Source organism: Pongo abelii, chromosome 6, assembly GCF_028885655.2.
Source record: "Pongo abelii isolate AG06213 chromosome 6, NHGRI_mPonAbe1-v2.0_pri, whole genome shotgun sequence".
In the NCBI taxonomy this organism is placed as follows: Eukaryota; Metazoa; Chordata; class Mammalia; order Primates; family Hominidae; genus Pongo; species Pongo abelii.
Genome location: NC_071991.2, coordinates 104,095,122 through 104,115,255, shown reverse-complemented (window position 1 = coordinate 104,115,255; position 20,134 = coordinate 104,095,122). Strand labels below are relative to the sequence as shown.

Sequence of the window (20,134 nt, the reverse complement as noted above, 5' to 3'; positions counted from 1 at the left end):
GTAAGTTGTAAAATTAGGAAATGTGAATCCTGCAACTTTGTTCTTCTTTTTAAATATTGTTTTGATTACTTGGAATCTGCTGTTCTATGTACAATTATAACATAGTGGCAACAGCAAAACATTAATGTGTTATCATGATTTAGCTTTATAATACATAAAAGCTACTAGTTTAAACTTGTATAAACAACACTGATGAAAATATTTTTTAAAAAGAATATGGAACCTCTATAAATACTGATATATTGTTAAATTTGAAAAGAACAGGGCAGGCCAGGCACGGTGGCTCACACCTATAATCCTAGCACTTTGGGAGGCTGAGGCAGGCAGATCACTTGAGGCCAGAGTTCCAGACCAGCCTGGCTAACATAGTGAAACTCCATGTCTACTAAAAATACAAAAATTAGCTGGCCATGGTGGTGCACACCTGTAGTCCCAGCTACTCGGAAGGCTGAAGTACGAGAATCACTTGAACCCAGGAGGTGGAGGTTGCAGTGAGCCACGATCATGCCACTACACTCCAGCCTGGGCAACAGAGCGAGACTCTTAAAAAAAAAAAAAAAAAAAAAAAAAAAAAAGAACAGGGCATAACAGTGTGTCTATTCTGCTGCCACCAAAATTTGAAAAAGAATATACTTGTATGTGCATTGCATGACCCTGGAAAAATATACAAGATAGTACTAAAAGAACATAGTTCCTGAGAAACTGGGTTTCTGAGAGGCAGAGGTGAAAAGGAGATTTCCTTTCACTGACTACTACTTTTGTTCTTTTTGAATGTTTGTCAATTTTACATGTATACTGTTTTTAATTAACTAAAAAACTCTAATTAAACTGAGAACATAATTTTACATCTTCATATGGGCTAAGAAAAACTTTTGGAAGAATGATGGTGATGGGTTTGCAGGAAGTGGTTTTCATCCCCTCCTTGGGTCCTTGTGTGAGCTCTGGCATCTTTTTGTGGAACAGCAGCCAAGGTTGAAGATGAAGCCAAGGTAGCAGTGAAACAGACCTTTCTTGATGTAGTGCTAATTGGCCCCACAGGGACCATTCTACCCAAATGAGTTCATCAACTCAGGCAACATATGGTCACCTATCAAAATTCTAAAGGTTGATTAAATGATTTACTAATATATTGTTTTGCTTGCTATTTATATTTTGACTTTTTTAAGGCAGGTAGAGGGTGAACATTAGCTTTATTGATCAGTTCTGACTCTAAATGTCAAATGGGGAAAAAAGATGAAATAAATTGCTATAGTAACTATTTTGTGATGCTGGAATTAGCTGCATTTGAAAACATTAAAAAACTGAAGAATTCATACACGGATATATGAAAAAGCAATTCCTGATAAAATACAGACAGGTGTCTGTTCTAGTCAATCAAAATGTAATTTCCCCATAATTATGCACAGAGTGAAAAGAACTTAGGAAATATTTAATACGCAGAGGCTTATCATGACGACTGACAACTACTGTAGGAAATCCACATCTAATTCTCCTACAGAATGCCAATTCAAGACTGAGCTCAGTAAAGGCCTCTGACTCACTTAAGAAATAACAATTTACTCTTCATTAATGAAAGAGCCTATCATATAGCCTTAGAAAATTATTTCAGTTAGCCTCAAATTAGAAATATTTCAGGAGGAAAATGGCCTACTGAGTGGCGCATTAAAATATTCATGAAAAGAATATCTTCAAAGAGATTAATAATTACAAATGCTGTGCTCAACATATGAATATACAGCTCTCCAAGGAAAAATTTTCTGAAGTCTAGGAAGTGCAAGATTTTCAAGCTAAATAATGACTTCGGGAAATTCAAATGAAATAGTAAACACAAAGCCAAGATCATTCTTCTTGCTAATTACTAATTAGTTTCCCCTTCCTCCTTCAAGTTTTCCCATTTCAGGAAAAGGTAGCAACTTCACAGTCACTCAAGCTAGACATTGGGAGCCATCCTAGATTCTTTCCTTCAGTCCCCAACTAAATCAACCACCCAGTACCAAGTTCTGTTAATCCTTTCTTGTGAAACCATTCTTTTCTGTCTGTCCCTTTCCCCCTTCCCTAGAGTTCAGGCCCTTTTCTTTTCCCTAGATCATGACCTCGTTTTCTTACTGGGCTCCACTCTTTTGTTCTTGTCTGCTTCCCCTGTTTTTCTCCCCTCTTAACTCCATCCTCGACATTACCACCAAAATGACCTTAGATAAATCTGATAGTTACATTCTCTGACTAAAACTCTTCAGCTGTGCCCACTGCCTACAAGGCAGTCCAGTGCCACAGCACAGCATTCGAGAAAGAATGGGCCTTCCTGATAACAGCATCCACATCTTAGCTCCATCACTCCCATCACTAGATGGCGGCCATCCATCACTGGACGGTTGCCACTTTAGGCTCTAGTGATAACACTCGGTACTTTTCCTCACCTGGTGATTCCCTCCTCATTTTCAGAGGGCACAGCTCAGTGACCTCTCCAGCTTTCTGAACCGTTAGGGTAAGCTAATAGACAGACATCTTCTCACCGTGCCCTGACCATATTACAGCAATATATCATGTTTTCCCAACACGCTTTGCAGATGTGTTTGTACCCTCATTAAATTATAAATTCCAAAAGGACAACAACCATCTCTAAATATCTTTGTGGCCTCCAACACCTTAAACAGGTCTTGAAACATAGTGAGTAGTCAAGAAATTAAAATGAAAGGAGCTGCATGACAAGCAGATTATATGAACTGAATATGTAATTCCATTAAAACACATTTGGGTTATTGTAAATAATGTGTATCATAAAAAACTAGAAAGCTATTTTACAACACGAGCTTAAACTAAAACCTCCAATCTGCCATGTTTTGGGCTAAATGTCTTATTCCAGGTAGTAATTTGCTGGGAAAAATAAATTTTACTTACTTATATCCTATATCATCTCTGGAAGGATTTAAATAGTAACGGAGTCATTCAAGGTGGTCTGAGCTCAAAATTCAAAAAAAAGGTCTTCTGAAAACTACTATGTATATACATTTGCTTCTTCTCTATAAAACATTCGATCATGACAATTCAGAAACTGTAAAATACATATTGACCTTCAGCAAAGCAGTGAAAAAAAGTCTAAAAAAACTCTTATGTTTACAAAATAATCACACTAAGCAAAGATGCTCCTTGCCAGACTATATTAGCAAAAGCTTTCTTAAATATTAATAATTTTAAATGCAACCAAAATTTTCACAATGCTTTTAAAGAGCTAAAGTTGAAATGGCAAGGAAGATCAATTTAATTTAGAAGACAGAACAGAAGAGACAACATCCCAGGAAAGCATAATTAGCAACGATTTCATTTATGCTTGTGTGTCACTTAACCCTACAGACACCAGAATTTCACGACTTAGTCCCCGCTGAAGCATGAAAATACTGGTTCATCGAATAGGAAAGCATGCAAACATAACACATGTAACAGCAACCAAATACTGAACTTGAACATTTTCACATCTAGCTCTAGTCCTTGGTATTCAAAGTATGTTGTGGGCCAAGAACATCAACATTACCGGGGAGCTTGTGAGAAATGCAGACTTTTCAGGCTCCACTCCAGACCACGAGAATCCAAATCTGCATTTTAACAAGATCCCCTGATGATACATCAGCATATTAAAGCTTGAGAGCACTGTTTTTGGTGACCTCTGAAATTCTCCCATGTAAAGTTCTAGTCAAAAAATACAGAATTCTTGAATAAAGCCTACCTCTAAGTGTAAAACTAAGGATTAATTTTACCACTGCCTTCTGTGTGCCTCTGCAGCAAAAGAGTTAAATACTACATTGGTCCTTGCCTTAGAGAACATTTGATCCACAGGCTAGCTTTGATATTAACTCAGGGTACTGAACCAGGTCTTTGCTTCCTCAGCACTAACTCCCACTGCTGGTAAGTGATGGTACTCAGCAAACGTGGATTGAATAACCCGAGCAAAGAAACTTGAATGGACAAGGATATATCAGGGCCACTCCGAACTACTGAATTCATACCATGAGACTGTAACTACATTCAAGGGTTTGGCATAATTTTTTTTTATTTTTTATTTATTTATTTTTTGAGATGGAGTCTTGCTCTGTCGCCCAGGCTGGAGTGCAGTGGCGTGATCTCAGGTCACTGCAAACTCCGCCTCCTCCCAGGTTCATGCCATTCTCCTGCCTCAGCCTCCCGAGTAGCCGGGACTACAGGCGCCCGCCACCACGCCTGGCTAATTTTTTTGTATTTTTTTAGTAGACACGGTGTTTCACCGTGTTAGCCAGGATGGGCTCGATCTCCTGACCTTGTGATTCACCCACCTTGGCCTCCCAAAGTGCTGGGATTACAGGCGTGAGCCACCACGCCCGGCCTGGCATAACTTTTAACAAGACTTGAGTTAGATATTACTTAAACACCATCATTTTATTACAAATCTATCCAAAACTATTATTTAGGATTAAATATGTATACTTAGATAACTATAAAAGTGTCAGAGGTGCATGAACCCGAGTAACTCCATCTTGAATAGGAGCTGGGTAAAATGAGGCTGAAACCTACTGGGCTGCATTCCCAGATGGTTAAGGCATTCTAAGTCACAGGATGAGAATGAAGGTCAGCACAAGATACAGGCCATAAAGATCTTGCTGATAAAACAGGTTGCAGTCAAGAAGTCGGCCAAAACCCACCAAAACCAAGATGGTGACAAGAGTGACCTCTGGTCATCCTCACTGCCACACTCCCACCAGAACTATGACAGTTTACAAATGCCATGGCAACGTCAGGAAGTTACCCTATATGGTCTAAAAAGGGGAGGCATGAATAATCCACCCCTTGTTTAGCATATTATCAAGAAATAACCATAAAAATGGGCAACCAGCAGCTCTCAGGGCTGCTCTGTCTATGGAGTAGCCATTGTTTTATTCCTTCACTTTCTTAATAAACTTGTTTTCACTTTACAGACTCACCCTGAATTCATTTTTGCACGAGATCCAAGAACCCCCTCTTGGGGTCTGGATGAGGACCTCTTTCCTGTAACAAAAGGATAACTTAAAGCATTCTTGTCTCAGTCCCATGTTTTCTTTTGAGAGCCTAGTGCGCATAGACAGCCATGAGCCATCTGCTACTTACAGAGCGATGCAAAGATACAAAAGACAGTTCCTGCCCTCAGACAATGGACAGATGAAGTGACTGATGGATCCTGGGTCTGGTCAAATTTAGGCCTAACAAAGCCAGTAATGGAGCCTCACAGATGGACATACAAACTTGTAATGTGTGGGCCTAACATAAATCTCCAAAGTCACACAATGTACTGTGTTCTGGAAGACATAATATAAACATAAATTACACTAGAAACAAGAGATTTTTAAAATATTTCAGAGTGTAAATATGACGCAGTATAGAACTGGTATGATGCAGTACATGAATCTTTATAAAAACGTCCTTCTTAAGAAGATCTCATTTTAAAAAGAGCAGGTATTGAGTTAATGCTTCTCCTCTAGGAAATAACCAAAAACTCGAAGATGTTGAGTTTGGCCAAACAAGAAAGTCGAGGTAAGTTACAAAAGTTGACTCTATTTTCACATTTGGAATATGGCAGCAGAGGTTCGCTCCTAAATGACTATATAGCAACGACTAAGTATAATCTGAGATGAAGGAAGCAGAATATGTACATCACAGTGCAAGACAAAGTCTGAACAGCACGCACACTCATACCAAGAGTGGGTATTCTAGAAATACCAAACCCAAAAATTAGAGATTTCCAAATCCTTATAAAGGACCAAAAAAAAAAAAAAACCTCACCTTGAAGCCAAGTGAAATGTTACTTTTAATCTGTATAATACAGAGTTTATACACATTCAAATATAATTACTATTACTGGCTGTAAAGAGAAACAATCCTCCATGGGCCCTGAGCATCCCTGCATATTCCTGATGGGTACGAAGAGGGCAAGTTCCTACCATCTTTTTACCTGGGCCATTTCTCAGGGCTGTTTTTGTAGCCCTGAGATAATATCTTGAGAGATGAGATAATATCTTTCACAGGACAAACACCTCAGGCTTCTTTATTTCTTGCTCCAACAGCAGTATATTCCCCCAAACTCAATATTCCTCTCCTGCAGTTCAACCTACTGTGCGCTCAAGCATCTGCAAGGGGGCCTTTACCATCACCCCAGGGTGATGTCAGCTTACAAAGAGGGCAAAACTCAAGACCCTGCACAGTTCTTGACACTGTCACTGGGGAAAAAAACAAAGCCATTTCTATTATTAAGATTTATCTTACCGGATCCAGATTCTTAAACAGCAGGATGTCTTTGCAAGCCTCTTGCAACCTATTTCTTTGATCATCAGTTTTTGGATGTATAATCTAAAAGGACATCAGATTTAAAAAACAAAGACATTAGCCAATACCATCTCACTCAAAGAGATTTAAAAAACTAACAAAAATCAGAACCAACATTAGAAAGAAGAACTGTTAGCGCTCAAGTTTGCTTCAGGTTGGTGCTGAGATTCACTTTTGGTGACTGGTAACTTATGAGCCTACCAAGTAGGGGAACATAATTCACCTTGTTGGGGGGAGGTTGGTATCCATTCATCAATATAGCACTGAAATGTTTTTCAAAAGCATATTTTCCCCTAGGTTAGCAAGTTCATTATGTACAGAACTGTGACTGGCTAGGAAGACTCCAAAGCTCCCAGCCAGTGGGGACCCATACAAAAGGACAACAGGTGCCAGCAGCTACACTGAAAATTTGGACTGCTGTCATTCTGTTTCTACTGAGTTTAATACTCTTTCAGGATGTAGTTTTCTTCTGAATCTTGATAAGGTCCCTGGAAAGAAGTAAAATGTTTAAATGTATATGGCATTAGATGCCGAATATATTTTTACACATGTGGTATGTACCTGCCCCACAGCGAGCAAGTGATTTTTAGAAGGGAGCAAGCAATCACGCACTGACACTCTAAGAGAATATGTGTTCCAGGGAAAAAGAGTCCAAGGAGGCTGGCTGGTGCACTGATTTCAGAAGGAACTCAAGGAAACTAGTATGCTATATTCTCACTAAACTCATATTCTAGAGTGTGAAGAGTGGCAGAATGCTGTGTGTGTTAAGTGTGGCTTGCCATCTCTCGAGTCCCTTTTCACTAGCAGGAGGCTCAACTGACTTGGACCAAAAGGTCCACTCTTTTGTGAACATGAGCAGTTTGTGACTATAAAATGAGTTAGAGGGGGAAGGGGTAGTTCTAAAAGCAGCAGACATGGAGTTGGTTTCCTGAAGACCTACACACCACCCTTTCGTGTTCCAATGCTCACTCAAAGAGTGACCACGAGAGCTGATGGGCAGGTGCCTTGCCTCTTCAGGCAGCCTGCCCTACCATCAGAGCATCAGAGCTCACAGAATCAGGCAGCAGTGGAGTTTATAGCCACAAACATCAAAACTCACAATGGGAAATTTAAATCAGCATTTCAAACCACATCAGATGGCTAAAAATTAATGAAAATTATAAGCCTGAAAAGAATTGGGGAAACTTATAGTATTGATATACTATTTATATGTAAACTATTGATATGTATACCATTTATTTGCATTATGTATAGACTACGTGAAAGAACTACTAGCTAGTGAGAGAAAGGGTCACTGCACTTTCCCCTCTAAGGGTAAGGTAGATGTAAACCTTTGTTTACTATCTGCCCAATATTCATCTCAAACTAGATTCTAAGATGACACACAAACACAGACAAAGTAGATCCCGGAGACTTCTCATTCACTGCTGCACAAGAAACCTTTAAAATTTAGGTATTAACCAAACCGCACCAACCAAACTTCACTTCCTCCTACTTCAAATAAGGAAGGCTAACACACTAAAACAAAACAGAAAGTCATTTCTCACTTCACAAAATCCATCTAGAACTTCAAACCAAAGCAACCGAGATGTCTGCCTGCTGAGAAGCTCTGTTCTCAGAAAGGAAACGGGGGAGAGTGCATCAGGCATCCGTATCGTGTGCCCGCTTCACTCTGGTCAATTTTAAGTCTTTCTCTCCACCCCATTCAATTCCTATACGCCTTCACACAGAAATCCAGCTTTTTCCTCTTCTCTCTTCTTCCTCCTACCTCTCTTACCAATGATGATTTTTTTTTTTTTTTTTTTGAGACAGAGTCTCGCTCTGCTGCCCAGGCTGGATTGTAGTGGTGCGATCTCAGCTCACTGCAATCTCCGCCTCCTGGGTTCACGCCATTCTCCTGCCTCAGCCTCCTGAGTAGCTAGGACTACAGGCGCCTGCCACCACGCCTGGCTTTTTTTTTTTTTTTTTGTATTTTGTATTTTTAGTAGAGACGGGGTTTCACCGTGTTAGCCAGGATGGTCTTGATCTCCTGACCTCGTGATTTGCCCAGCTCAGCCTCCCAAAGTACTGGGATTACAGGCATGAGCCAGCGCGCCTGGACTCTTTTTTTTTTTTTTTTAAGACAGAGTCTTGCTCTGTCACCCAGGCTAAAGTGCAGTGGTGCACTCGGTTCCCTGCAACCTTTGCCTCCTGGGTTCAAGCGACTCTCCTGCCTCAGCCTCCTGAGTAGCTGGGATTACAAGTGCCTGCCACTGCGCCCAGCTGATTTTTGTATTTTTATTAGAGACAGGGTTTCACCATCTTGGCCAGGCTGGTCTCGAACTCCTGACCTCATGATCCACCCACCCTGGCCTCCCAAAGTGCTAAGATTACAGGCATGAGCCGCTGCACCTGGCCCAATGATCATTTCTAAGTAGTCTTTTTTTTCTCAGCGCCACCTCCATCACTATGGTCTACTGTTCTCCTGTTTCCCTTTTCCCTCACCCTGCCATTACTCCTCAGCACTCAGAGTCCAATCTCTGTAATTAACCTCATCAGTAAAATCCCTCTTCACTGGGGAAAGTAAACAGTAAGAAAGCGGATGTGGTCTCTGACACTCCGGCTCCTCTGTACTGCAGCCACCTGCTCTGAAGATGCTCTCCTACATTTTTCCTCTGGGACTTAGCATGATCCCACCTAAGGGATCTGTCTCTGGATCACTGAGGCCTCAGCAATACACCCAAAGTGTGATTTTATTGTACTAGAGGCCACTTTGGTTTTCATTAAAATTCATTCCTGATTTCAGATAAAAATTTTGTTTGTTAAACAAACATAGCATAAATACATGCCAGGTACTATTTTAAGGGCTTTACTAATATTAACTCATTTTATCCTAGTGACAGATCCCATGCAGCAGGTTAAGAAATTTAGAGTTAAGGAAATCAAGTTGCCCAAATCACTTGTCCAGTGTCATCCAGTCCACAAGGTGCAGAGCCAGGATTCATGCCAGCCAGGCCAGCTACAGTCTATATTCTAAACCAGGGATCAGCAAACTACACCTGCAGGCAAAGCTGTTTTTGTATGTATGGCTTCTAGGCTAAGAATAATTTTACATTTTTTAATGACTGGGGGAAAAAAATCAAACAAATGATAATATTTCCTGGCACATAAAATCTATATTAACTTCAAATTCAAGTGTCATAAAGTTTTAATGTAACACAACAGACATGCCTTTCATGGATGTACTACCTACAGACGCTTTCAAGCTACTATAGCAGAACTGAGTAGTTGCAAAGGAGACCCCATGACTCCCCAAAGCCTAAAATATTTACTCTCTGAAAATAGTGCATTTTTCAGTTAAAAAAAAAACTTTACCAAAAAAAGTCTGCCAACTTCTGCTCTAAATTTCTGCTGCCTTTCCATTAAAAAAAAAAAAAAAGAAAACCAGTTAATAAGTAAGGTTTTAACTTAGACATTTTCTTTAAAGAACACTGTATATGGAGTCGGGCACAGTGGCTCACACCGGTAATCGTAACAGTTTGGGAGGCCAAGGTGGGTGGATCACTTGAGGCCAGGAGTTCAAGACCAGCCTGGCCAACAGGGCGAAACGCCATCTCTACTAAAAATACAAAAATTAGCCAGGTATGTGGTGGTGCATGCCTGTAGCCCCAGCTACTCAGGAGGCTGAGGCATGAGAATCACTTGAACCCAGAGGCCTGGGGGCTGTGTTTTGATTCCTACACTGTTTCACTGTTTCTTTAGCACTTCATGTTTTTTAACTTTTCATTAATTTATTCACTTGTCTGCTTCTGCCACTAGACTGTAAACTCCAAGAGGGCAGAGGCTTGTCCATTTGCTCACCACTTTTACACCTAGCACCAGGTCAGATATACAGGTGGAACTCCAAAAAATTTTTGTGGAGAAACATAAGAAATACTCTACCCTTAAGTTTATTAGCTCTTCTCTACCAGTTTCTACATGCTAGATCTAGACAACCCTTACATTTTCATTTATTAAAGGCATTCCAACTAAAATCTGTTATTTTCCGAAATGAGTCTAAAGTATTTACATTTTCTTTGAATTCATATCAGATGATAAATTTCTGTTTATACTACAGACTTAATGATTCGGCGAGTCTCAGAAGTCATACAAAATGTCCAAATGAAATGTAATTTTATCACAATACAGAATACATTTTCCTCATAAGATATTTCCCAATATCCTTCTAGATCTAAATAATTTTGAAATCTGTAATAATCATTCCCAAGCATGTGGTGTGGTTTGCTTCATAGTTTTTGAGACCAAAATAAGTATAGTTTTTAGTAACACATTTAGAGGAGAGAATACTCAACCTAATTGATAACCTAAAAGTACTTTGCTATAATCAAACATATAACACATTAACAAAAAAACTATTAAATATAACTTTAAAAGGTGTTACAGGGGACAGCTCTTAGGGTAAATACCCAACCCACAAAGATTCCTCCTCCTCTAGTAACTGCCCTTATTTACAGAAGTGGTTCCCAAGTAGGTTGGACTTTTTGACCCTGGCCCTACCCTGGGCCAAAGCTAGGTCCATCAGAAACTCTTGGGAAATTGGAATTTTGAACTGAGAGACACAGTAATAGAGATGGGTAGCTGAACCCGTTTCAAAGACACTATGCTAAGTCTTACACTCTTGCTCTTGATGGACCCCAGAGGTGGGCTGGCTCCTGCCTGCCAGGCCTACAGCTTGGCCTTTGAACACTTTCTGCAGTTCAATATGATCTCCAAGCATTTGTCTGATAATCTCTCCCCAGTGTTTTCTTTTTCACATTTGTCTCAATAGGGTGAGGTTTTACACAGTCAAATGAATCTTAACTGGTATAGCCTCCCCAACAAAACTATTAGAAATTAGCTGGAGTGAACCTGCCAAAACACTTTATTTACCTCATGAATTAAATGGCAGCTAAAATTCAAGGCCTAACAGCTTTTGAATCAATGAGATACTGCATATTGTTTTTAAACTGTATTGCAAATGTTCATTAATTTAGGTTTTTATTAATTTAAACCAGCTCATCTCGATTGCTCTGATCTCAATTACTAAATTTTATCATACTCATTTATACACACAAATAAAGAAGCATGTTGTCTTCATTGCCGCCTGGTATTGTTTCTGCTAGATACATAAAGTATACGGTAGGCAAGATCTCGTTTTTCAGACTATACAGAGGGGTAACAGCACATCACAGATTAGTAAAAATACCTTAATCCTAAAACAACATCATTTCCAGGCTAGGATTTATAAACTTCATGAAAATAACTGAAGTTCTAATAGTGAGAAATGAGCTTCCACAACCCTGGTAGTGGGAATCCCCATGGGTCCAGGAATAAAATGGGATTTCAAGATCTTCCACGTTGTAAGCCTCCTGATACCACTGGATTTTACGTAAGTTTCAAGGAGCTTAATGATGTAATGACTTAGGGACGTAGTATCTGCTTCTCCACATGAAACCTCAATCTTACTTAAGTACTTTTCAGAGCTACAAAAATAAGTTTTTGTTTATACTGTTTAAGGCCAAAGAAACAAGAGGCACTTTTGCAACATACGTACTCAAAAAAAGGGGAGGAGGGTGGTGCAGAAATTATTACTTTCCATTTCCAGGCATAGTCATCTCTTAGTTTACTTTTTACTAAATAAATAATAGAACTGAGCTGAAAGACATAGCTTAAAAACTGCTGAAATCACAGCGGACAAATTCTTACAAAAACATTAGGGCCTGCAAGAAGTCAGCTGCTGAGCAAACTATGAAGACTCACAGATTTAAAAAATAATCCTAACTGCTGTATTGACACACTGGATGTGATTTTCCCGTGATTTGTTTGTTTCAGAGTAAGTTTCTGTTGTTATAAATTAATAGGAGTAGAAGGTCTTTCCCAGTATTTTTGTTTACTAGAAACACTGTCTAAGAAAAATAATATTATCACTATGAGAAAGACAGCTGAAAACATTTTTCATCACCAGGATATATTTTGTAAAGAGAAATACTCTTTGGATAAAAATAATTCTGCAAGACTCACAGCAGGAGTAGGCTATTGGAAATGAGACTAGGAAAAGAAATAGTCAAAATAATTCCATTATGTCTCCTGTTAAACTTACATGCCTGTTAAATCTTTTCTATGATTATTTTCCTTATATATGACAAGGGCATCAATTTAAAATTCATTCATTCAGTAAATTACATACCCTGGACTCTGCATCATCTTCTTCTTCATCAGGATTATAAGCTTCCGCACATACTATAAAAACAAAAATGAACATCTTAAAGATTGTTTCATCAAAAACCATACTACAATGAGTACATCATTAACACTTAATGAACAAAAGAGTACCACGGTATAAAAAACCATTAATTCACCTCAACCAGGGGAAGCAGTCTACCCCCCAAAACTGATTTCATATTGCAATTTATAATTTACTTAAAAATAAAGCTGTATTTTATTTAGGGCACTGACACTTTCTTTTTTATTTCTCTTATTTAGAGAAACATAGCTTAAACCCTTTCATTTTCATTTCCAAGGCATAATATCTAAACATTACCTAAAGGAACAGAAACAAAAGAAAAGGCTGTCTGCCATGAAATGATGAATTTAATCATATAGTTGTGACTAACTTTCACAAATTATCCATAATCTAAATGTTATGGAACAAATATTAACATTTTGCGTATTTCAGGGACAAATATTAACATTTTGGATATTTCCTTCCAGTCTTTTTTCTGGGTTGAGTTTACATTGCATACGCAACTTAAAAACCTACTTTTTTCATTTAACACTATAAGAATTTTGCATGTCATTAGAAACACTGTGTAAATACTGCATTTAAGGATTGCAGATTATCATACGTTGTAAATAACTACTTCTCTAATACTGAACTTTAGCTGGCTTATATTAAAACAACTTTGCAATAAACACCTTCATGCATCAATATTTGTCTACATTTCAGATTATGCTGTAGGCATTATTCCCAAAGTTATTTGTGGGGGCTAAATGGTATGACTATTTTTAGGGCACATTTATCACCATGTTTCTTTCTATAAGGATTGTACCTATCGATTGTCCTACAAAAAATATGTAATAAGACTCCCCTAACTGTACAACAGAATTGGATGCTACTGCTTAAAATCTTTGTCAATTTAAATAAATAATTTAAAAATTTTAAAAAAATTATTAAATAGTTCGAATTTAATAATTTTTTAAAAATTTTTAAATTATTTCAATTGACAAAGATTTTAAGCAATAGCAAATGTTTATAGGATGATTGTATTTCCTCCTTTGTCCTTATCTATAGGAAATATTTGGTTTTCTTTTTGACTTAAATTAGTTTTTTCATACCACTTTATCTGTCATATTACTCACAATCATTTTATCCAATTTGCTTTTCAATTGTAACTACAAAGCTTTTATAGATTATGCATATTTATTTTTAATGTCATGACATCTATGAGGAAAGAAAATTCCCCAATGTGTTTTAAACCCAACATTAAACATCACAGAAGTATCACTGCTTTTGACCTTGAAAACCCTTTCCTTATTTGCAAATCTAAAGATTTACTTCTTTTTTCATTCAGTTGTTTAAAGGTAGAGCTTTTTACATGTACTATTTAATCTACATGGAGTTTATTCTGGCATAGACATAAAAATTTAAGGACAAAGAATAAATGAAAGGCTGACAAATGTCTTCCTAGGTCCCTCAGGGTGGCATCAAAAGTAGTATCATCTTTGGTACCACTATTCCCATTATTTTTATATCATAAAACATTTTCTTTCCCTCAGGCACTACTCTAAGCACCTGGACCAGTGACTCTTAACCAAGTCCTACTGTGCTCTCCACAGAGGTGATTCCATCTCTGTGACATTTTAATTGTCACAACTATAGGGGGTTAGAGGGATGCCACTAGCAACTACTGGGTACAGGCCAGGGATGCTGGAAGCATTCTATGATGCACTGAACACCCCGCCCTGAACAGAAAGAATTACCTGGCCCAAAATGTCAACAGTACCAAGGCTGAGATACCCTGATCTAAAGTACATCATCTCATTCAACCTCACAACAACCTTAAGGTAGGTGTTAATGTCATCACTTGACAGATGAAAGACTAGGGCACAGGAAAGCCAAGATCATACATCCTAGTAAGTGACAGGACCCACATTTTATCCAGGATTGTGTGTCTTGACTCCAAAGCTCTTGCTCTTAACCACTATTCTACACATGACTGCTTTGGTGAATTTACCAGCGTAATTCCTGGACTTCAGCCTTCAGTCTCAGAAACATAACAGAAATGGACCACTCATGCAGAAGCAGGCTCACATTAAAGAACCTCACTAATATATGAAACCAGAATGCCAATTTAGTAACTACCTTCCTGAATGAAGGATGGGACCAGCACAACTAGCTAGATCTCGCCCTGCTGGAAAACCAAAGCAGCAGCCAAGTCACTACTGAAAGATTGCCTGGTGAGCAGGAAATGGGAAGTAAGAAACTTTGTTAAATAAATTGAATGTTTCATGGAATCAGGCTAGACAGCCTGAGGCACTCAATAGGGATGGCCCTGCCAACGTGTCTGGGACACTTTAACTGGGTTGGCTGCAACTCTCCAGAGAGCACAAGGACATCTACTTCTAAAGCTTGGCTCTCTAACTTTCTGTCCCCAGAGATGGCCAACTTCATAGGTGGGACTGTTACATAATTTGTATGGCCCAGTGCAAAAACAAAACAAAACAAAACACCATATATGGGCCCCATCTTCAAAAATTAAGACTTTCCAAAGGACAACAAGAGCAGAGCATTAAACCAAATGCACGGCCCTCGTGAGTGCAGGGCCCATGAAGCTGGCCATGTTCATAGGATTGACACATTCAACGAGGTGGTGCAGTAGGCAGTAGGCAAGATATTTGGTTAAGATTAACTTGTTTTACACATCCACACACCCCCACCCTCTGATCCATTATTGTTGATCTTAAATTTTAATTCACAGAAAGCAATCCTAATTCTCAAATTTCTAAGTGCCTAGCCCCTAAGTCCTAATTAAAAATCATCTGGAGTAAGAATCTACTATTTTTCCAAATAGTTTATCAATTGTCTCAATATTACTACTTAACACCCTGTTGATCTGTGATACCCACTTTATCACATAGTGTGTCTGTTTCTGGGCTGTTTCACTGAACTATACATTGTGCCAACACTACAAGGACTTAGTTCTTGGCATTCCTGTTGCAATTGTTTCACTACATTAGGATTCATCTACCCCCACCGTCTGCAGCCAAATCAAAATAAAGTATTTGCAGTTTTGTAAAGCTGTCTTCGTGCCTTATAAAGCTCCTTATCATCACTTAAACTGTTTCTTCTGATTGAACTCCCTCCAATCTCCTTTCCAAGCCAACCCTTCTCTCCAGCCTCAACTAAAAAGTCAGATGGAGAGTCACATCCTGACCTTTCACCCACACAGAACTAATTCTGGAAACTCCACTTCTGTGCTCATCCTTTGCACTCTCGCAATACAGTGGGACGAGCTCATTATTGTCATTTACCACACTGTATGCTTCCAAAGATGTTAAAAGCTGTTTGCCTCTCCAGGCTGAGACGCAGCCCTCCAGGGACTGACTGTGTGCTCTTATTCATCTCTGTATTTCCCTAGCACTGACCTGGCACATTGCCTACTGGCTCAATGCACTTTTTTTTTTTTTTTAATAAATGACTGGTTGATGAACAAACAAGCTTGCAAGGTCCTTGAGGGCAGAGATGTCTTTTTTAAATATCTCACTATAATGTACTTGTATTATACACACTCAAACACACATTGAATGAATAAATGAATGAATGAATGAAAACTTGCTCAATGTTAAAATGTCCTACACAATTTGTCCAAGAAATGGGGACAGAGAGGATGAGTGAAAATGAGAGCCTTTTGTCTTACTCACCAAAAGTCCTGGCACAAAGATTAGGAGGTCAGTAAATATTTCTGTAACAAATAAATGAATGAATGGCTCTATCTCTGGATGGGCACTCAAACCAAAGCCTCCAGATAACTTGTACTGCCTTGTATTCTTTCTGAAACATATCTGCCCCATGCCTCCTACGCAATCTGAAATTTAGCTTGAAACTATATACTTCATCCTTTTTGTTTGGCAATTAAGCAGTGGTGAGAACCAGAACCTTATTCTTTAAGTGAATCTTATATTGTGGTTTCCCTGTTTTGTTGTGCATATATGTATATACTACACTGGTTATACAGAATGGCCCAAGAATTTAAGCAGATTCCCACATTGCAGACAGAGTAATGTGCACTGGTGTAGCCAGACAATGGTCACAACTTGCAGGACAGAACAGGAAAACACAAACTATACTGACTTCGCATATTGTGGGACTTGGCCCTCAACCTTTTCATGTGCTATACATAGAGAATGATACATGAGGGATTATTCAACTCCCAGGGTTTTTCACTAAAAGCCCATAACATTTTGTTGTTGATGTTTTAAAAATCAGTATGGTCAAAACAACTCTGCACTAGACAAGTACACATGACCCATATTTGCATCCTGGCTAGCAATGAGTTAAAGGAAGCAGACTGAATTCCACAATTCACTGGATCCTCAGCTCTGGCAGAGTCTTGCACACTCTAGACGCTCAGTAAGTATATGCTGAAGGAATAAAAGGCAAATACGGTTTGCACAGAATGTGTGGTTTAGAGGCCTTCAATCTAGAAAAATTGACTTCTATAAAATATATAAAAGTTAATTTGCCAATGTTCTCAATAAACTAAGATTTTAGCATACTTATTTAAATAATAATTAGCTTAAAATAAAGCTGTTACAAAAGCACAGGTGTATTAAATAACAGAGTTGTGACTCAATAGAGTTAAACTTAGCTTATTGAAGGGGAAACGCCCTCCTACAAAGGAAAAAAAATTACCTCTTTCAAATATTAGTTGAAGGCATGCATCAACCAAGAAAACTAGTTCTTAGGGGGCAAAAAGACTTACTGTATTTTTTTATAAAGCACAGATATACATTCAATATATAAACAGATATACGGTATTTCTGTGGCAGTAAAATCTCATTGCGGGCATTTAGGGGGAAACAGCCCAAAAAGACTGGGGGTAGGGGATGATAATGGAAAAAAGATTGAGAAACACTGGTAAAAGGCTATAACAATTATATATATACATATATATATACACACACACACACATATATACACACACATATACACATATATATACACACATACACACACACACACACACACATACATATATATATATATATATATATATATAGCTAAGTAAAGGGAAGAGGCACAATGACAAGTTAATAGGCTTCCCCCTTCCCTGTTCATTCACATTTCTGCCCAGGTAATTTGGTATAGACCTGTTCTCATCCATTAGTAATGCTCTTAAATTTGAATTTACAGAGCAAAGGCATTGGAAGAACATGCCCAAAATATAGAAGTTCACATTTTGTTCCCAAATCACATTCAGGCAAAAGGCCCATAGGAAGCCTTATTTATTCACTCAAAAAATATTTTTTTGAAATGTCGGGGATGACATAAAGGGAATAAAGGGATAATGCAAAGCATCTATGTGTATGTATACATATTCTTTTGTTATACATTTTATATAATGTGTAACTTGTTTTGCCTACACATTTTATATTACTTTCAATATTATATATGTACTATGTTTAAAACATTTATAGAAACAGTCTAGAAATCAAGACAGAAATAGAATGATCATGATAACACCAGTGCCACAATGACGATATCTACAAAGTGCTGGAGGAACACAGATGAGAAAGGAGCAACCAGCAGCTCAGAGGGCAGGGGAAGGCTTCACAGCAAAGGAGGTTCCCTAAAGAATTAACAAAGAGTGGGAAGAAGAGATTGCTTTGTTCTGTTCCCTCTATTTTCCTAGCACCTAGAACAGTGACTGGCACACAGTAAATGTTAACAAAAATGACCGAAGAAATAAATGGTCATTTTAGTTGGTGAGAAACATTATTATCTTCTTCCTTATCCTTAGGCATAAAGAAACTGCATACTGCATATGTCAGATTAGACTAGCTTACACAACAGTTACAAACACTGCCATAATCTCAGTGACTCAAAATAACATAAGTGTATTTCTTGGGCACACAGTATGTCTACCTCAGGAGAGTGAGTACTTGGTTCCACTTCCTTACTGAAGGCTGCAGGCTAATGGAGCCTCTGCCTTTGGAAGACCACCAGTCCCTAAAGCTTCTGCCTGGAAGTGACAGATGTCTCTTCTGCCAATAAGGAATATATATAACATTGCATTCGACAAGTTATATAGTCAGTCCTAACTTCAGCAAGATGGGGAAGTGCAAGTGCTACTACAACCTCAGAAGGCAAGAAAACCAGAATTTTGTGAATACCACTGATGACTATCAAAAAAAAAATTTGATGGCCCCAACACAAGGTGTTTCTCTCTCACTTTTTTTCTCTCTCTCTCCCTCTCTCTCTCTGGCTTAAGGCAAATGGAGGAAGGGCTGAAATTGACATCACCATTTACATAAAAATAGGAGAGAAGTTCATAATTTAAAAATCTACAGAATAAAGCTGTCTCATAAACTCTGAACAGAACCATTACAATTTCCTTAAAACCACCTTTCAATTTTTAATATTTTCCTACTTCCTGCATCAAAATATTAAAAGTTACTATAATCCACTCGGTTACAGGCTAAATTTCAGCTACAAAAATGCAATATAAATATATCTTTTACCTTTCTGGCAGAAATTTTGGCACTGTTCATGAAATAGTACTTAAGTGAATATTTAATTCCCAGACCAGCGATGTTCATGTCAGCAAAATTTTACTATAAAGATTTTAGCCAAGATACTTAACTGTATAAACCTGTCTTGATGAAATAACAGAAATACAATCTCTATTTAATTTAGGATGTTCTGCCTCTCCCCAAGGTTATCAATGGAGCTTTAAGAATTAGCCATTCACAAACCACTTTCTAGTTCTCTATAAAATTGTATTTTTTACCTTTATTTAGGTAGGTTCTAAACCATCCCGGACATGTAATTACTATTCCTAAAAAATTTCTATAAAACTTTTTTCCTACTACTTCTACTATAAAATATTCTGCTGCCTCATAAACATTTTAGATATTTTAAATATTTGACTAAATTGCCATGATTCATCATAAGCCCATTATTTTTTGTAGCCCTTTAACAGCAGTATTTAGAATAAAACTCCAAATTTACTAATTCCTTTTTATGTTTTTATGTTTCTAAAAAGATTTTCTTTACATGTATACCACTACTCTTTAAGGGACTGTATAATTAATTAAGAAACATTCACACCCCACAAGTAAACATCAAGTTCAGGACACTATTGGGAAGGGTATTGCCGAAATACATAAATAAGCAGCAATTGAGAGCTTCAAACAAATAAAAATTTGCTCATCATTTGCTATTTTCCCCTTATTAAAACTGTACATGCTGGCCAGGCATGGTGGCTCACGTCTGTAATCCCAGCACTTTAGGAGGCCAAGGCAGGTGTATCACCTAAAGTCAGGAGTTCAAGACCAGCCTGGCCAATATGGCAAAATCCCCTCTCCACGAAAAAAAAATATATATATATATATTAACCAGGCATGGTGGTGCGCACCTGTAATCCCAGCTACTTAGGAGGCTAAGGCACGAGAATCGCTTGAACCCAGGAAGCAGAGGTTGCAGTGAGCCAAGATGGTGCCACTGCACTCCAGCCTGGGCAACAGAGCAAGACTTCATCTCCAAACACACACACACACACACACACACACACAA

General features: G+C 38.2%; 1 protein-coding gene across 2 annotated transcripts in view; it reads right to left on the bottom strand.

Moving 5' to 3' along the window:
* Positions 1–20,134, bottom strand: part of PRKAR2B (protein kinase cAMP-dependent type II regulatory subunit beta) — a 115,678-nt gene that overhangs the window by 25,234 nt on the left and 70,310 nt on the right. The window contains exons 3-4 of one of the 2 annotated variants that reach the window (XM_024250355.3): positions 12,527–12,579; positions 6,262–6,345 (exon numbers count right to left, since the gene is read on the bottom strand). In XM_024250355.3, coding sequence (XP_024106123.1) covers positions 6,262–6,345; positions 12,527–12,579 — 137 coding nt within the window. The remainder of the gene's footprint in view (positions 1–6,261; positions 6,346–12,526; positions 12,580–20,134) is intronic. The other variant, XM_054560624.2, reaches the window with a different exon arrangement.